This window comes from Podarcis tiliguerta (genome assembly GCF_965153285.1).
Source record: "Podarcis tiliguerta genome assembly, chromosome: 2".
Classification (NCBI taxonomy): Eukaryota; Metazoa; Chordata; class Lepidosauria; order Squamata; family Lacertidae; genus Podarcis; species Podarcis tiliguerta.
In genome coordinates, this window is record NC_139535.1 from 98,175,905 (window position 1) to 98,192,665 (window position 16,761).

Consider the following 16,761-nt stretch of genomic DNA (forward strand, 5'->3'; position numbering starts at 1 on the left):
CGGAGGTCCGCTCTTAACCTGAAACTGTTCTTAACCTGAGGTACCACTTTAGCTAATGGAACCTCCAGCTGCCGCCACTGCGCAATTTCTGTTCTCATCCTGAAGCAACGTTCTCAACCCGAAGTACTATTTCTGGGTTAGCGGAGCCAGTAACCTGAAGAGTCCGTAAACTGAAGCGTCTGTAACCTGAGGTACCACTGTATATGGCCACCGTGTTGATGCAGCCTAGCATAGCATTAGCTCTTTTTTGCTGCTGCATCATCACACTGTTGATTGATGTCAAGCTGGTGGTCCTGGTGTTGCGCGTGCTCTTCCTACGGGCGGCCTGGCTTCTCCACCCCATCCATCTCCCCGCTGCCCTAGGGGTCGCCACCGGGATTGGGAAGGCAGGCTCCTCAGTGTATAATCCGAGGGGTGGGTGGGTGGGTGGGTGGGTGGGTGTGTGTGTGTGTGTGTGTGTGTGTGTGTGTGTGTGTGTGTGTGTGAAGAAGAGGCCACCGAATGCATTGCCTGGCAACGCGGCTAGGATCTGCCGCATTCCGTCCCGAGGACTCGGCGGGAGAATGTTTCTTTTCTGTCGTTACGTCTAAAGCAGCGCCTGCGGAACGGCGCCTTGTATTTCCATTTCTTCCCTTCCCTCGGAGCGGGGAGGAGGAGAGGAATTCGCTGGGCTTGGAAACTTGCTCCTACCAGCAGACGACGCTCCTTCCTCTCCGCTTTCCGTCCAAGCCGGCGGAAGGCAGCTCGCCTCCCTCTCGCGCGGCAGAGCCAGGTAAGCTTGCCGTCTGCTGCCCTGGGAACGAGGCTGCGGGGCCAAAGGCGCGCAACGGCAGCTGCGCGCCATGCGCGCCGGCCGCCGCCTCCTTCTCCGCCCTCTCCTCCTCTCAGCCCCCCTGACGAAGCGGGCCTGAGGTGGAGGAAGCGGGGCCGCTGCCGCCGCTGCGTCTCGCCGGCTTGGCTGTTTTGGGGAGCGGCGGCTGCTTCTAGGCGAGGCTGCGGCTTCTCTCAGGTACAGGCTCGGCGGCGGGGAGGAAGGCGCCGTGTGGCGGGAACTGAGCGAGAAAAGACGCGGGGAAAGGGGAGGCCAAAACGAGGGGGAAAGAAGAGACCGTGTGGAGATATTCAGGGGAAGGAAAGGAGGCGGCGGGTTGGTTGGTTTATTTGTGTGCCCCCCCTTTTTAGAGGGCGAGCAGCACCCCCAGGCCCAGGCCCCTCTCCTTCCCACGATCCTTTGCTGGAGAAGCCGCTCGGGGGCTGCAACCCGACGGTCTCCTCTTCGGGAGGCTTGCCAAGGCCCCGGGGCTGTCTTGGGCATGTCGGCGCACGCGGCTTCTCTCCGAGCCCAGACAGGCTTGGCTGCTGTCGCTGCAGGTGTATATGGGGCTGGAGCTGTCAATAATTGAGGAGCAACCCTCACGACGGCGTCGGGTTTCTCCGCTTCTTGGCGCGGAACGCAGCAGCTACGCGGGCTGGGAGGGAAGGAGTTGGTTTTTGTAAGCTTGTCCGAAAGCATGCCTTTCGCATGCGTGCGTTTATGCGCTTTCCCCTCCCTGCCCCTTCCAGAATCGATGCTTTTGCACAACCTCATTATGCTGCCCATAGGAGCCAACTCCTATGAAATATTGGAGGGGGGGGCAAACCACCCCCTCCCAAAGTTGATGGGCATTGCAATTCAAATGGTGTGTGATCGATTATGCTGGGCCGGGATACCCCCCCCCCCATACAGTGGTACCTCGGGTTAAGAACTTAATCCGTTCTGGAGGTCTGTTCTTAACCTGAAACTGTTCTTAACCTGAAGCACCACTTAAGCTAATGAGGCCTCCCAGTGCCGCTGCGCCGCTGCTGCACGATTTCTGTTCTCATCCTGAAGCAAAGTTCTTAACCTGAGGTACTATTTCTGGGTTAGCAGAGTCTGTAACCTGAAGCGTATGTAACCCGAGGTACCACTGTATTTTATTCAAGTTGGCACCCCGGATGCTGCATATGAATTAGGTATCAAGTGGACATCCTTGCAGTTTTGCAGATAATGAGATATGCAGGGTGGGGAGGGAGAAGAAGAGCAATAGCAAGCCAGGTCCAAGGGATGAGGCTTTAGTAACACTTACTGCTTAAATTAGAAATATCCATTCGGGTGGCATGAGAGGGCAGTGTGCCTCCTCACGTTTGGAATGCAGACAGTGGTGCTTTAAGAACAAATCCCAAGGCTGTTCTTCTAGAGCCACAGCTAGAGTGGCTAGCTGTCAAGATATCAGTGCAGCCACCGTCAGTTATCTTTTGAATGCGGTTATGCCTGCACATGCTTAGATTATGGGAAGGAACAGTCCATATCTAGCTGCAGATAAGGAAAGGCCATCTTGTTTTCCTTTGAGGAGCAGCTGTATTTTACAATTTGCTTCTACTGTAGTCGTTCTGGGTTCCGGTTAGGGTTTTTGGGGAGTGATTTTGTTTAACCGTAAAGAGAGGCTGTGGGGAAAAAAAGACCAACAAGAGCACAAATTAATTCTCTGGTTTCCCTATCGCCACCAGCTGCTCTCTCTGCAATGGCATGCCAAGCCCTGAATTGATGCTGCATCTTCCTGTGGCGCAAAGAGATAAGATAAAAGTGAATAATGCAGATTGAACACATGTATGTTAGGGCTGCCGTCTTGTCAAGCCGTTTTGGCAGGAGGTTCCAGAAGCAATAAAAATAGATGGTGGGATATGATGTTCTGTTAAATCCTAAAGGACTGTTTCTGGGATGTTTGAAGGGTCACACCTGACAGGAAGACTTGGAAATTTTGAAGAGTTTTACGTGCAATAGCAAGATAAGTGGTAGCTGCATCTTGGAAATCCTCGAGAATATTTTGGTATGAGGAAATTTGACATTTCTAACCAAAACGTACAGATTAAAAGGATACTCAACAGACAGGTTTATTGAAAAGTGGTGTTTATAATCAGTGGAATATGAAATACCATGATAATTGAACCATATATATTATTTTGATAGGTCCAACATTGTTGTTGTTGTTGTTGTTGTTGTTGTTGTTTTGTTGTTGCAAATTGAAATCATATATTCATATGCTGTATATTTTATTTTCTAAAAGTAATAACGGTTTTTTATGTTTGGATTTTCACAAAAACTAAAATCATTACACATTCCCACTCCCCATCTGCATTCCCATGTAACCTTATGTATGTATAGATCAGTCAACTTACATAAAATTTAATGCATCTGAAGTGGAGACTAGTCCCCAGAAGCCTATGCTATATACCACAAGCCTTTCAGTAGCTTTTAATGCAACAGGCTTGCATGGCTAACACGCTGGATATATGTTAGCTTATTGACAGTGATAGCCTGCTTCATGTGGAAAGTTGATTGCATTGACAAAACGTTGATTTTCATCTAGCAGGCCATAAGTATAGTGTCAGGGTAAGTTTTTGGCAGTACAGTCGTACTTTGGAAGTCGAATGCCTTGCGAGTTGAATGTTTTGGCTTCCAAATGCCGCCAACCCAGATGTGATTGTTGGCGAACATTCTTTGGAACCTGAACGTCCATCGCGGCTTCCAATTGGCTTCCGCGTCTTGGTTCCCAAATGTTTTGGAAGTTGAACGGACCGTTTGACTTCCGATGTATGACTGCACTGCATAAGAACATAAAAGCTCTGCTGAATCTGACTAAAGGCCCATCTAGTCCAGCGTTCTGTTCTCATGTTGGCCAACCAGTTGCCCTTTGGAAGTCCACAAGCAAAACATGAACCTTAACTGCATTCTGCCAGTGGTGATTCCCAGCAGTTGTCAGCCAGGGGCACATTGCCTCTGATGCTAACTGTAACATAGCTGTTGTCTGTAGTAGTGAAATACGTATGTTGAAGTTTATATTTCAGCCATTCTTTGGCAGTTCATGCCACTAGGACTGCAACACTCGGGCTTCTTTTTTAAAAAAACAAACCATAATCCCATTAGAACTACTGTTTTATTAATGTGCATATTTGTGCATAATTAATCAGCAATTACTCAATTAAACCACATAGCTTATTCCAGTATGATTTCTTCAGATAAGTGGCCATTCTGTTTGCCAGCAGCTCCTACAATTGCTCATTGGGCTGGCTCACTGTCAAACTGCGTTTCCCTTGTTAAATGGCAACTTTAGCTGAAGCCTTCTTTCTTAACCTTACTTTTTTGCAAGTGACATCAGCTGAAATAAGTGTAACTCTGAATAAATATTGTTAGGAGTGCTTGTGTCTGAGAGCTGTCAGGCTAGTTGGCATGAGGGAAAGGACCTTTTCGGTGGTGGCCCCATATCTTTGGATTGAATTGCCGGCTGGGGTTCTTCAGGCATAAGGAGAATCCCAAAACTCATATGCTTTTACTACCACTTCTTTGATATATATTTTTGTGGTTCGCTCCTCCCTTTTATTGTAACTGCCTTTTGTTGTGTTTTTCTTGTTGTTCGCAACTGTATTTTTTTATGGTTCACCATATCTAGAGGGCTTGGACCCTTAATGGCAGCTTAGAAGTATTTTAAAAGAAATAAACAAATTAGGAGTATGTTACTTTAAATAGTTCATATTAATGTTTGGACTGAGAAACAAAATGAGCATATGACTGAGGTACTGTTCCCTTCGTACTGCATCTTTTAACTGATTCCTTCCCTGTAAATAGTGATTTTACTTTTAAAGAGTGTGCACAGCTTTTCCTAATCTCTTGACGTATTGGCAATATTCTGAGCAGATTTAAGAGTAATCCAGTTCCAGTTGCTAAAAAAAAAAGTAGGCAGTTGGCAGAAAAGATGGGATGTGATCTGTAATACTCACAGGTTGATCATGTGTGGATATTAGATTAAGAGGAGGCAGAATGAAAATGTATTATCATGCATCTTTTCCTACAAAGTACAAGTACAATTGTACGTGAGAGCTATACAGGCTAATTTCAATTAACTTGTGTTACCAATAAACTATTGGAGGATGTTAGATGAATCATTTTGCTTCTTCCATTGTGTAGTCTATATAGACCTTGGGATTTTCTCTCTCAGAAGCTGTGGGTGAAAAGCATTCAAACAAGGACCTACGAAATGCTTGTAGGTTACCCCTAACATTAGCTCTAGGTTTCTAAAATCATATTAGCAAGGAGGTTTCTGTGTGTGTGGGGGGGGGGTAATGTCTCTGGTTTACTGCACTGCAGCTGGGCTGACTGATTGGCTAAGTTCCTTTGCGTGACCTCCATGCTACACCCCCCCCTGCTTTCTTCAGATTTGCATCGGATGCTGCTGCTAATTTAGCATTACAGCACCACGTAGAAAGGAATGAGAGGTTCCTTTGCAGAAGTCGCCTGTACTTCTTCTGTAAGCCAATACTGTACATGTGAAGCTATCTGGATCTTTAACAAAAGGGGGTAACTAGAATACAGTTTAGTTCAATAGAGGCTTCAGTCAAACATGACGGGCATTAAATATGTAAACAGAATGCCTCTGTCTGGTCAGGAATTGTCTTTCTTGAAGCAAAGTGTATCTGCCTACTATAATGACATTTAAGTCTGCCTTACTGGCCCCTGGATGAGGTTTCACACAGTTTCTCCTCCTTGAGTGCTTTTATTTCAGTACGCCCAGATTGCAAAGTGCTGTGATCACAATGCTGTGTGTCCACAGAGAGACTCTAAAAGCCTCTTTCCTTTTTGTGCAAATTGCCTCATCCAGCCAATGTTGTCAGTTTTGTCAGAAATCCCTTTAACCCGAGTTCTTCACAGGCCAGATCCTTATAGAGAGGAATTGCTGTCAGATTACACAAATGTGCTTGAACTTCCCTTTCAAGATTATATTATTATTATTAAAAACTCTTCAAAGAGGGGAAGCAAGATTAGTGATGTAAATGAACATTGATTTCATATAGCAAATGTGCCATCTCTGTGTACATATGGTTAACTTTCTGCACCATGTTTTAAAGAGGTTTTTGGGCAGGAGTGGCAGATAATTTTAAGCTACAGAGGTGAGAAATAAGTTATGGTTTGTTTGCTCATCGTTGAGATGACTTGTTGAACAAATCATGGTAATAACAAACCATAGTTTAGCATTACATGCAAACAGCCTGTGAGTTGAACTGAAATAAGTATTTGTATTGAATACTTCACATGAAGAGGTTAATACCGTACAGTAAGCTGTCTTTCCAGGCTTAGCGAGGTCACTTCCCCTACCTTGGGAGGAACTAAGTAATCAAATCTATTGTTCAACCCCTAGTTTACCAGAGAACCTCAACATGTAAGGAGGTGTGAGCTTGTTGCTGCAGCTCAGGCTGCATGGCTCTTACAAGCCATTCTTGAGTTTAGAGAAGTTCTTAATGTTTGAAGTTTTATTCTGTTTAATATTCTGTTGGGAGCTGCCCAGAGTGGCTGGGGAAACCCAGCCAGATGGGTGGGCAATATATAATACATTATTATTATTATTATTATTATTATTATTATTATTAGTTCCTATACCAATAATTTAGGAACTTCCATCACTGTAACTCAGCCAAATTTTACAGTCTGTGCGGCTTTTTCTGAATGCTGTATGGAAAAGCATATGAATCAGACCTTCGAAAAGTTGGCATTGTTGGCTTCTCAGAAGACAGTTGATACACAGTATTCCTAAGGGCAGTGCTTTCTCTTCCTAAATCACAGGGATTTTCAATCTTTTCCTTTCCTTTTCCTTTTTCAAAGTTCCAGAGGACGGAGGCTTAGAAGAGATGCAAACATTAGAAACCTAACCATGCCTTGTCTGTAATGCTTACCATGGAGCACCAATAAATTCATTGATGGCATTATAAGACATGGTAAGCCATCCACCATGGCGTACCATGGGTGAGCAGTGTGCTAGCGCCCAGGCTGGATTGCTCCTTCTGCACTCCTCCATCACAGCAACCAATAAGCAATTGTAACAACTGTACATTTTCTTTTCATACGCTCCCAACATTTCCCGAGAGGAATTCGGGACACTCCCCATTCCACCGCTTGCCTGCTCACCCCCCTGCCACCTTATCTTCCTCTCTCCACTGCTGTTTGTGGCCTGTGGCTGCAGGCAAAGACCACGATGCAGGCGACTTCCGGAGGCGGCGCGAAACCGTGATGGCGGACCTCTTCGAGCTCTGAAGAGGGGCACCGCAGAAAAGGGTTGTTTCGCTACGGCGCAGCGGCAACCCATCAAGAAAAACCACGGACAGAGAGAGTCCGTGGCCGTGGGACTCGGCGGGCACCTGGAGCGACCCCAAATTCGCGGAAGGGACCCCGTAAGGGGCTCCGGAGTGAAGGAGGGGGAGCGGTGCTGTGAGTTCATCGCTCTTTCTGCGGAGGCGAAGCCGCGCGGCTGTCACGGATGAGCGCTGACCTTTCTTCCAAAAAATACTACTCTGAAACAGCAAACCCGTGAGTAAGGACTTAAGATTTGTTACAATAACTTGAAGAAATTTGGCTGAAACCGGGAGACGAGAAAGAGGAAGTCCGTCTTCCGGCACTGCTTATAAGATCAAAGCAGACTGTTTAAAGAGCGGAAAGCGCTGTGAACAGGGAAGCTTTAAGGCTTTAAAGTGGGACTTTCGTGCACACTTGAAATTCTATTCTTAAAGGAAGAAAAAATACAGTTTAAATTGGACTTGGAGCGGTCCCCCATGGGGCGAGGGAAGACTCTAACCCCAAATCTTCGGGTGGCCGGGTGAAGTTGCTTGACTGCGGAACTGTTACAAACTTCCAGATACTTTTGTGACTGAAGTGCAACTTTTGGGCTTACTTAGTTTGAGTGGATACAATTGCAGGCACCTTGTTGGAACATTGTTAAACGTTTTAAAGTGCTCTGCAGGACTTTTTTCTTAGTGTTTTGGAACTAACTTGCTTTTAAAATTCTTTTTGAAAACGGAAACTTTAATGGCGGAAAAGTTACCTTCTTCTTACTAACTTTTGGTGGCACTCCCCCTAGAGGACATTGGATAACAAAGGCCTGGGAAAAGTTTTTTTGCTTACTTTCTTTCTCCAGACTGTTTATAAATTTGGACTTGTCTTTCCCATGGGATTACAACATCTGACCTTGAACATTGACTGATGAGTGGGACAGGAAAGACAAGAGCAGCCAAAGCTAAGGAAGCTAAGGAAAAAGAAAAAGCAAAAAAGCAGGCACAGCTTTTGCAAACAACTTTAACTCAGGGACGTAGACTATCAGTGCCTGCTGTGCTTGCAACACAAAAAGTAGAAAGTGAAAAGCCTGAAAAATCTGAAGAGGAAGATATGGCATCAGGAGGAGCAGAGGCAGCACTGAAACAAGTTTTGGAACAATTGTCAACATTAAATCAAAAAATTGATAACCAATCAACAAAAATTGACCAAGCTACATCCTCGATCCAGAAATTGACAGATCAGGTTTCCCAACACACCCAAGCAATTGAAAAATTGCAAGGAGCAACGGAAGAGAACCGTAAATTGGCAGGGGAAGCCGTTGAAATTGCAACATCAGCTAAAAAAGAGGTTGAGGAAGTTAAAGCAGAAGTCAAGCCTCTGCATAAACAGATAGGGGACCAACAAACCTATCTCTCTTTGGTGGAACTGAAAAACTGGGAGACTAATCTTAGGCTTAGGGCGGTCCCAGAAATCGAACAAGAAGATTTGATTGGATTTTTGACAACAGAATTTTCAAAGTTCTGGGGCTTAAAAGAAGAAAGTGATTTTAAAATAGTATCGGCTTTTCGACTGGGAAGATTGGTAAGAAAAGATAGATCGAGAGACTGTCTAATAGCTTTGAGATCAAGAGAGGAGAGAGACAAAATATTAGGCCTACACTTCAAAAACTCAATTGAGATACAAGAGAAAAGGGTGGAAATCTACCGAGATATTCCTAAACAGCTATTGGATCTGAGAGCCACCTATTCAGAATTGGCTAAGTTGTTGAGACTTAACTCAATCCCTTATAGGTGGGAGTTCCCACAAGGACTATCATTTACTTACAAACAGAAGAAGGTTAAAATAAGATTACCAGAGGATCTACAAAAGTTCCAGCACGACCACGGAGAAGATCTCCAAAAAGAAGCAGCAGCCCTTTGGCCTATACTTAAACCAGGACCCACTCTGCCAGCAGGCGGAGGGACGCCTAAACCCTCGGAATTAGAGGAAAAAGAAGATACACCGCTCTAGGTGTAACAGAATAGTTCAGGATGTCTCTGCAGCTACTCAGTTGGAATATAAATGGCGGAAATTCCCCGGAGAAAAGAAGGAAACTGTTTCATATATTGAAGAAAGAACAATTGGATATTATTTGTTTACAAGAAACCCATGTGACCAGGCTCCACAGGAAAGTTTTGGTCAACAAAAGACTAGGCCAAGAGTTTATTTCCTCAGACAAGGTAAAGAAAAGAGGAGTGGTGATTTATGCTAAGGAGAGCCTGATACCTAAATTTTTATTCAAAGATGAATATGGAAGAATTCTGGCAATTGAAATCCAGACCCAAGGAGAAAAAATATTGATACTAGGAATTTATGCTCCAAACGACGGGAAATCAGAATTTTTCAAGAAGCTGCATGAGACGCTGCTGGACTATCTGGACTATGCTAACATCATAATGATGGGAGACATGAATGGAGTGGTGTCTACACATATGGATAAGTCTTATAACCAAAATCTAACATCAGACGGCAGACTGCCTAAAACTTTTTTTGAAATGACTGACAATCTGGATTTGATTGATATATGGAGGACAAAGAACCCCCTAGGTAAAGAAGGAACTTTCTTCTCTGAGGCCCACCTGTCCTGGTCAAGGATCGACCAAATCTGGACCTCCAGGGGGCTGGCACCCAAGACTAAAAAGGTGGAAATCTGCCCAAAAACATGCTCCGACCACAACGCCCTGAAATTAGATCTCAGACTTACTCAAACCGGTTCCTTCAGATGGAGAATGAATGACACTCTTTTAAGAGATCAAGAGATTGTGAAAAAGGCCCAAAAAACATTAAAGGACTATTTTGAGATAAATTTGAATACTACAGTAGAAAAAAGAACGATCTGGGACGCAAGCAAAGCTGTCATGAGGGGGTTTCTGATACAACAGAATACAATTAAGAAGAAGCTCTGGAATGGAAAGAAAGATAAAATACTGGAGAAAATACATCAAGGAGAGAAAAAATTGAGAACTAAACCAAAGTCAAAGGATCTGTTGAGAGAAATTAAATTCCATCAAGCAGAATATTCAAAATTGATTAATCAGGAGATTGAATGGAAAATAAAACAGATGAAGCAAAGATCCTTTGAATCAGCAAATAAATGTGGAAAGCTGCTAGCTTGGCAGCTGAAAAAAAGACAAAAGTTGAATACAGTTACAAATCTAGAGATTGAAGGAAGAACGGTGCAGAAACCAGAGGAAATTAGGAAGTGCTTCCACAGATATTTTAAAGAACTTTATGTACAGGGGCCTCAGAAAGAATCAGAGATAGATCATTTTTTAAAGACAAATGGACTATCAAAAATAACTCAAGATAAAAGATCAATCTTGAACTCTACAATAACCACCCAGGAAATTGAAAGTGCCATTCAGAACATGCAACTAGGCAAATCTCCAGGCCCGGATGGGCTTACCTCCAAATACTACAAGACTTTGAAAGACTATTTAACACAACCCTTGTTGGAGGTATGCAACCAGATACATGGATGGGAAGAGGGCACCAGAAACGTGGAAAGAAGCGTTCATCACATTGATACCTAAGATAGAATCTGAAAAGACTCAACTCAAGAACTACCGCCCCATCTCACTCCTGAATGTGGATTACAAAATATTTGCAGACATTTTGGCAAGTAGACTTAAAAAAGTTTTAATTGAAGTAATTCACAAAGACCAAGCAGGCTTTCTCCCTGGTAGACATTTATATGAGAATACCAGAAACATCATCGATATTTTGGAACTTTTACAAACTAACAGGAACACAAGGGCGGTGTTAATTTTTGTTGATGCGGAGAAAGCATTTGACAATATATCTTGGATGTTCATGAAGAAAAACTTGGAAGGGATGGGAGTGGGGCGGGGGTTTGAAAATGGGTTACGAGCAATTTATTCAGAGCAAAAGGCCAAATTAATAGTGAACAATGTGGTGACGGAGGAGTTCAAAATTGAAAAAGGGACACGACAAGGGTGCCCTCTATCCCCTCTTTTATTCATTTCAGTCCTGGAGGTGCTATTGAACATGATAAGGGAGGACCGGCTGGTACAAGGGATAGAGGTCGGAGTGAAACAATATAAACTTAAAGCTTTTGCAGATGACCTAGTTTTGACATTGCAGGAGCCAGAATCCAGTACAAAAAGAGTTCTTGAACTTATATCTGAGTTTGGTCAGGTGGCGGGGTTTAAGTTGAACAAACAAAAAACCAAGGTTTTGACCAAGAATTTGACACTTACAGAAACAGAGGGGTTTCAGAGAGAAACAGAATTAAATGTGGTAAAGAAAGTGAAATACCTAGGGATCTATTTGTCTTCCAAAAATTTGAATTTATTTAAGGACAATTATGAAAAATGCTGGTTGGAAGTAAAGAAGGATTTAGAAATTTGGTCAAGATTGAAACTTTCCTTGTTGGGAAGGATTGCAGCAATTAAAATGAATGTATTGCCGAAAATGTTATTCTTGTTTCAAACCCTACAGATCGTGGACAGAGAGGAATGTTTTGGAAAATGGCAGAAGGATATATCTAAGTTTGTCTGGCAGGGCAAAAAGCCCCGAATAAAGTATAAAATATTAACTGATTCAAAAGAAAGAGGGGGGTTTGCCCTGCCGGATTTGAAGTTGTACTATGAAGCTGCAGCCTTCTGCTGGCTGAAAGATTGGTTTTTGCTAGAAAACACCGACGTCCTAGATCTGGAAGGTTTTGATAATGCATTTGGTTGGCATGCATATCTATGGTATGACAAGGTTAAAGTTCACAAATTGTTTAAAAGCCATATTGTCAGAAAAGCGATTTTTGCAGTCTGGATGAAATATAAAGACTTATTAGAGAGTAAAACACCGAGGTGGCTATCACCGTTGGAGGCCAAAGCTCGAAAAAGACCCAATATGGAGGCCTATTGGCCGAAATATTGGGAATTAATTGAAAAAATTGGAGACGGTTGGAAGTTGCAGAGCCAGGACAAATTAAAAAACAAGGTGCGAGATTGGTTACATTATGCTCAAATTCAAGAGGTTTTTAAAATGGATAAAAAGGTTGGTTTCCAGGAGGGGAAATCGAAACTAGAGACAGAATTGTTAGAACCAAAGACCAAGATTTTATCTAGAATGTATAACTTGCTGCTTATGTGGAACACACAGGATGAGACAGTTAAATCTGCTATGATAAAATGGGCACAGGATGTTGGACATAATATTATGTTTGAAGACTGGGAAAGGGTATGGAACACCGGAATGAAATTCACGGCATCTAGTGCCTTGAAGGAAAACATTATGAAAATGATATACCGGTGGTACATGACCCCAGTCAGGCTAGCCAAGATGCATCACCTGTCTGACAACAAATGTTGGAAGTGTAAGGAAGCAGAGGGGACTTTCTTCCATCTCTGGTGGACCTGCCCAAAAGTGAAGGCCTTCTGGGAAATGATTTATAATGAATTGAAAAAGGTATTTAGGTATACCTTTCCTAAGAAACCAGAGGCCTTCCTGTTGGGCATGGTGGACCAGAAAATGTCAAAGAAAGATAGAACTTTGTTTATGTACGCTAGCACAGCAGCAAGAATACTCATTGCAAAGAGTTGGAAGACACAAGATTTGCCCACGCTGGAGGACTGGCAGACGCAGTTGATGGACTACATGGAGATAGCTGAACTGACCGGCAGAATCCGAGATTTGGATAAAGAAACAATTGAGGAGGACTGGGGAAAATTTAAAGATTATCTGAAAAAATATTATAAGCTGTATGAATCCTAAGAAAGTGCATGATTAGGAAATGTTAAGCTTCTGCGAATATGATTAAGTAAATGGTAAAATTAGTGACAAAAGAGAAAAGGAGACAATTTAAATTGAATATGTTATGTTTATTTTAAAGGTATTGAAATTGAGATATAATATATTGTATTTGGATACATAACATTCGAAAGTTACAACAAGGTATGAAATAAGGTAACAAAATGCTGACATTGTTAATGCAAAGAACGCAGAATCGGAAGGGGTGGGGAAGTCCAAGTTTTATTTTGTTTTTGTTGTTAAAAAAGAGAAAATTTGTTTCTTGTAACTACTTTATTTGTTTATAAACCTATAAAATTATGGAAAGAAACGCAATAAAAAAATTTATAAAAAAAAAAAAAGACCACGATGCAGGCAAAGACCACGATGCACGGTCAGGGGAAAAACAATGCTGTCCAGGGTTGCAAAGACTGCGGAGAGAATAATTGGGTGCACTCTTCCCTCCTTGGGTCAAATCTATGCTTCCAGGTGCCACAAGAAAGCTGCAGAGATAGCGCAGGATAGTGCGCACCCTGGAAATGATCTCTTTCAGCTTCTGCCTTCTGGAAGAAGGTACAGGGTTATAAAGACTAGGACTAGCCGCCTGAGAAACAGTTTCTATTCAAATGTGATTTGGGTTTTAAATGCAGTGTTAAGGTAGTCTCTATGGGAGTATATTGTATTTAATTATGGGGTATCAGAGTTTTTAGTGGGCTAAGCAGGCTGAGATAGCAGGCTTGTTGGTTTCTGAATTTCTGATGTAGATTTTCAATTTCGTTGTTCTATATGGGACAGTGACAATAAAGACTATTGTATTGTATGATGCGGTAGAGGTGGAGTTCGTGGTGCAGCAGAAGTGTGTTGTCAGCACGCTTCTGGAAAAGCCCAGAGCCTTGGCTAGGGCAGCACCAGCACAGGTGGAGACTGTGGCAGTGGTGGTGTTGGCCAAAATGGGACATCTAGGATTACTTTCAGAAGCTGGGGTTGCTTATGTAAATCTGGGATGTCCCGGTAACATTGGGGCCCTTTTTTTTTTTAGTATTGTTAAGTCCAGTTTTACAGCGGTACCTTGGTTCTCAAACGTAATCCATTCCAGAAGACCGTTCAAGTTCCGAAACGTTCGAAAACTGAGGCGCAAAGGGCTGTCTGCAAATTCAGTTGAGAAAATTGAAAAACACTCAGCGGAAGCTGTTTGACTTCTGAGGCGCATTCGAAAACAGAAGCATTTACTTCTGGGTTTTTGGTGTTTGGGTTCCAAAACTTTCATCAATGGAGATGTTCGAGAACCGAGAACCACTGTAGTAGCTTTTCCTGTGCTTGCAAAGCTGGCTGGAGAGAAGAGTATTTCTAATCATGTGCAAACATAAAGCTTGATGGAATTTTGCTAAATAAATATAGTGTTATAAAATCTGGATTTGGAGGGTTGTTTGTTCATCACAAAATTAACTAAAGTGTGGGGATACGGACCCTTTTTGTGTTCACCACCCATATTTGTCTTTAAAACTTCCACAGGCCCTATGCTATGATACCAAAAGGTTTTTTACTTCTACCAAGGTTCCCCTCATTTACCCCTCCAATTTAGACTTTTAAATTATTCTTTCTTGATTGCTCCCTTAGTTTCTTAGTTGCTGTGATGTCCTGCTTAAAATATGTGATTCACCCCCGGCCCCATTTGACATTTACAAAAAAATAATAATTGAATTTTGTAATAAATGACTCAAAATAGTGTAGAATCTTTGATGGAAAACTCTTATGGAAGGCAGCCTTGGGTAGTTATGAAATTATTCAAAGCTCCTGTAAGAGCCTGCTCATTATTCTACAATTAATAATATGCACATTGGGCATTTAAAAGGTACAAATTCATTTTATGTAGCACGCCTCATGCTTTTTGCTTGCTTTTCAGGCCACGTGTGAAAAATGCCTACAGATGCTCCGAGACATGTGGGAGTGTGGCGACAAACCAGAGCTCTTTTATATAAGAACTGCCTAGTTAAATGGAGGACGAAAAAGAGCAGTGTTCAGGTGAGCTGAACAGCAGTATTCTAATGTTTATGGCTGTCTGTGTTTTCTAGATTTATCTGAAAATGTTGCTGAAGGTTTAACGGCATTTCTTTAATTCTTGGGGCTGTGTTTTACAAAGATCTTTCAGATTTGCCCTTGGGTCCCTTCATCAAAAAACAAAATTGCTTAAATGTGATGGGCTATGCTAAAGGCAGTGTTTTAGTTAGCCAATTTTAATCCTTTGTGCTCCACGTTTTCTAAAAAGTGGAACTTGCAAGTATAAGGAGTGTATACGATGATTATCATGAGCTCAGTAGGAAAACAGTGTAACCATGTGAATTGCTATAATCACACCGTCATTTCAGTACTGCCACAATCTCAGGAGAAGCCTTGGTGCTTTTCTACCCATGCTGCAGCTGACTGTGCTTTTTGTTATTATGAATCATCAAGGGCACACTGACTGCGAGACAATATTAGGAGCAATGCTGTAGACCAAGAGCTGTTCTGCAAAGAGCATTTGCCAATGGAACTGCCAGAATGGGGCAGAATCATGCAAAGGACATGGGTGCTGCTAGAGTAGAATAGACATGCCATATCCTATACCCTTTCAATCTGCAGTGGGTGTAGCTGTTGACAGAGCAATTTTGCACCAACCCCAGACTTGGTGTAACAAATTTCCCTCCCGCTGGTTCTCATTTAAGTCTGTTGAGATGCTGTACCCACTAGTCATGATTATTTGCTTCTAAGGGTTTTGAATTTATCTGAATAATGTTGATTAATTTGATGTACCTCTTTTATACTGAGCAAGTTTGTGCAAAGGGTACAGTCCTGTTTATTATGCATATTTAAGCTTATTGCCTACCATGGGGTTAGGTACAGGAATGCAGCCTTAGGTGGCTACTGTTAGTTACTGTTACCCATTTAACTTATTCATTTCATTTGTGCAGGAAGTCCTACTTCCACTTTTCTTTTTATTTTGGCTAATATTAATGAGCATGATGTATCCAAACAAGAAATATGATGAGGTGCCTGATTCTGATCTTTATTCTGTGGATCACTCCAGCATCTCTGACTTAATTGTTGGCTACACACCAGCGAATGATGAGACAAGAAAAATCATGCACAAAATGTCTGCAGAATACTTTACAGAAGGTATTGCGAGCTTTCATTCTACTCTTTTTTTTGTTCTTTGTTTGTTCCGTAAACGTGTTTTGCCGTTTCCCTTTGCATTTACTTGGCAGATGCAGCTATCAGAATGATTTATCGAGTACGTTTTCTGCATGGAAGAGTGTTTCTCCTGTGTAAACACTACATTCTCAAAGCCTTTGACTTCACATTTTGTTCATAGTATCTAATCCTACACGACTACTGAATCCCTCTTGCATCCAGCTCAGCGACATATAAGGGCTCAGACAGACATATTTAAGGAGGAAGGTTTCTTTTCTCTCTCACTAGAATCTTATCTCGCAATGTGCTGTTCTCCATTGTTTCCCACTATTCAACTTGTCATTGATGTTAGAAGACTGCCTCAGAGGCCCTGAAGAATACATCTTCCTACTATACAGTGTTCTCATTGCTGGATACCAAGGGAGTTTTCACTACTTTTCCTGTGCCACTGCCTGAATCACATTAATAAGCCACATAGCAGTTATACCTTCCAGGAACAAAGAAAACAAGTTCAAGATTTGTCTTTCTCCTATTGGAAAAACTGGGTGAATATCCCTCCAGGGACATTGGCATCCTGAGTCTTAAGTGACCTGCCCCCCATGCTTTATGTTACTTGAGAGCAAAAGATCTGGGCTCTGCCATTATATTTCCAGTTGCTTGTGTAGAAAACACTTGCACTTCATTTGCCAGGG

At 42.5% G+C, this 16,761-nt stretch overlaps 1 protein-coding gene across 7 annotated transcripts in view; it reads left to right on the forward strand.

Annotated features, from left to right (window-relative positions):
• Window positions 1–503: 503 nt before the first annotated feature.
• ABCA5 (ATP binding cassette subfamily A member 5) overlaps window positions 504–16,761 on the forward strand; it is a 57,098-nt gene continuing 40,840 nt past the window's right edge. Inside the window, exons 1-3 of one of the 7 annotated variants that reach the window (XM_083427240.1) lie at window positions 504–772; window positions 14,805–14,923; window positions 15,850–16,054. In XM_083427240.1, coding sequence (XP_083283366.1) covers window positions 14,819–14,923; window positions 15,850–16,054 — 310 coding nt within the window. In that variant the 5' untranslated portion in view covers window positions 504–772; window positions 14,805–14,818. Of the gene's footprint in view, window positions 1,010–13,475; window positions 14,200–14,674; window positions 14,924–15,849; window positions 16,055–16,761 lie in introns of those variants that run through there. The other 6 variants (XM_083427245.1, XM_083427242.1, XM_083427243.1 and 3 more) reach the window with 6 other exon arrangements.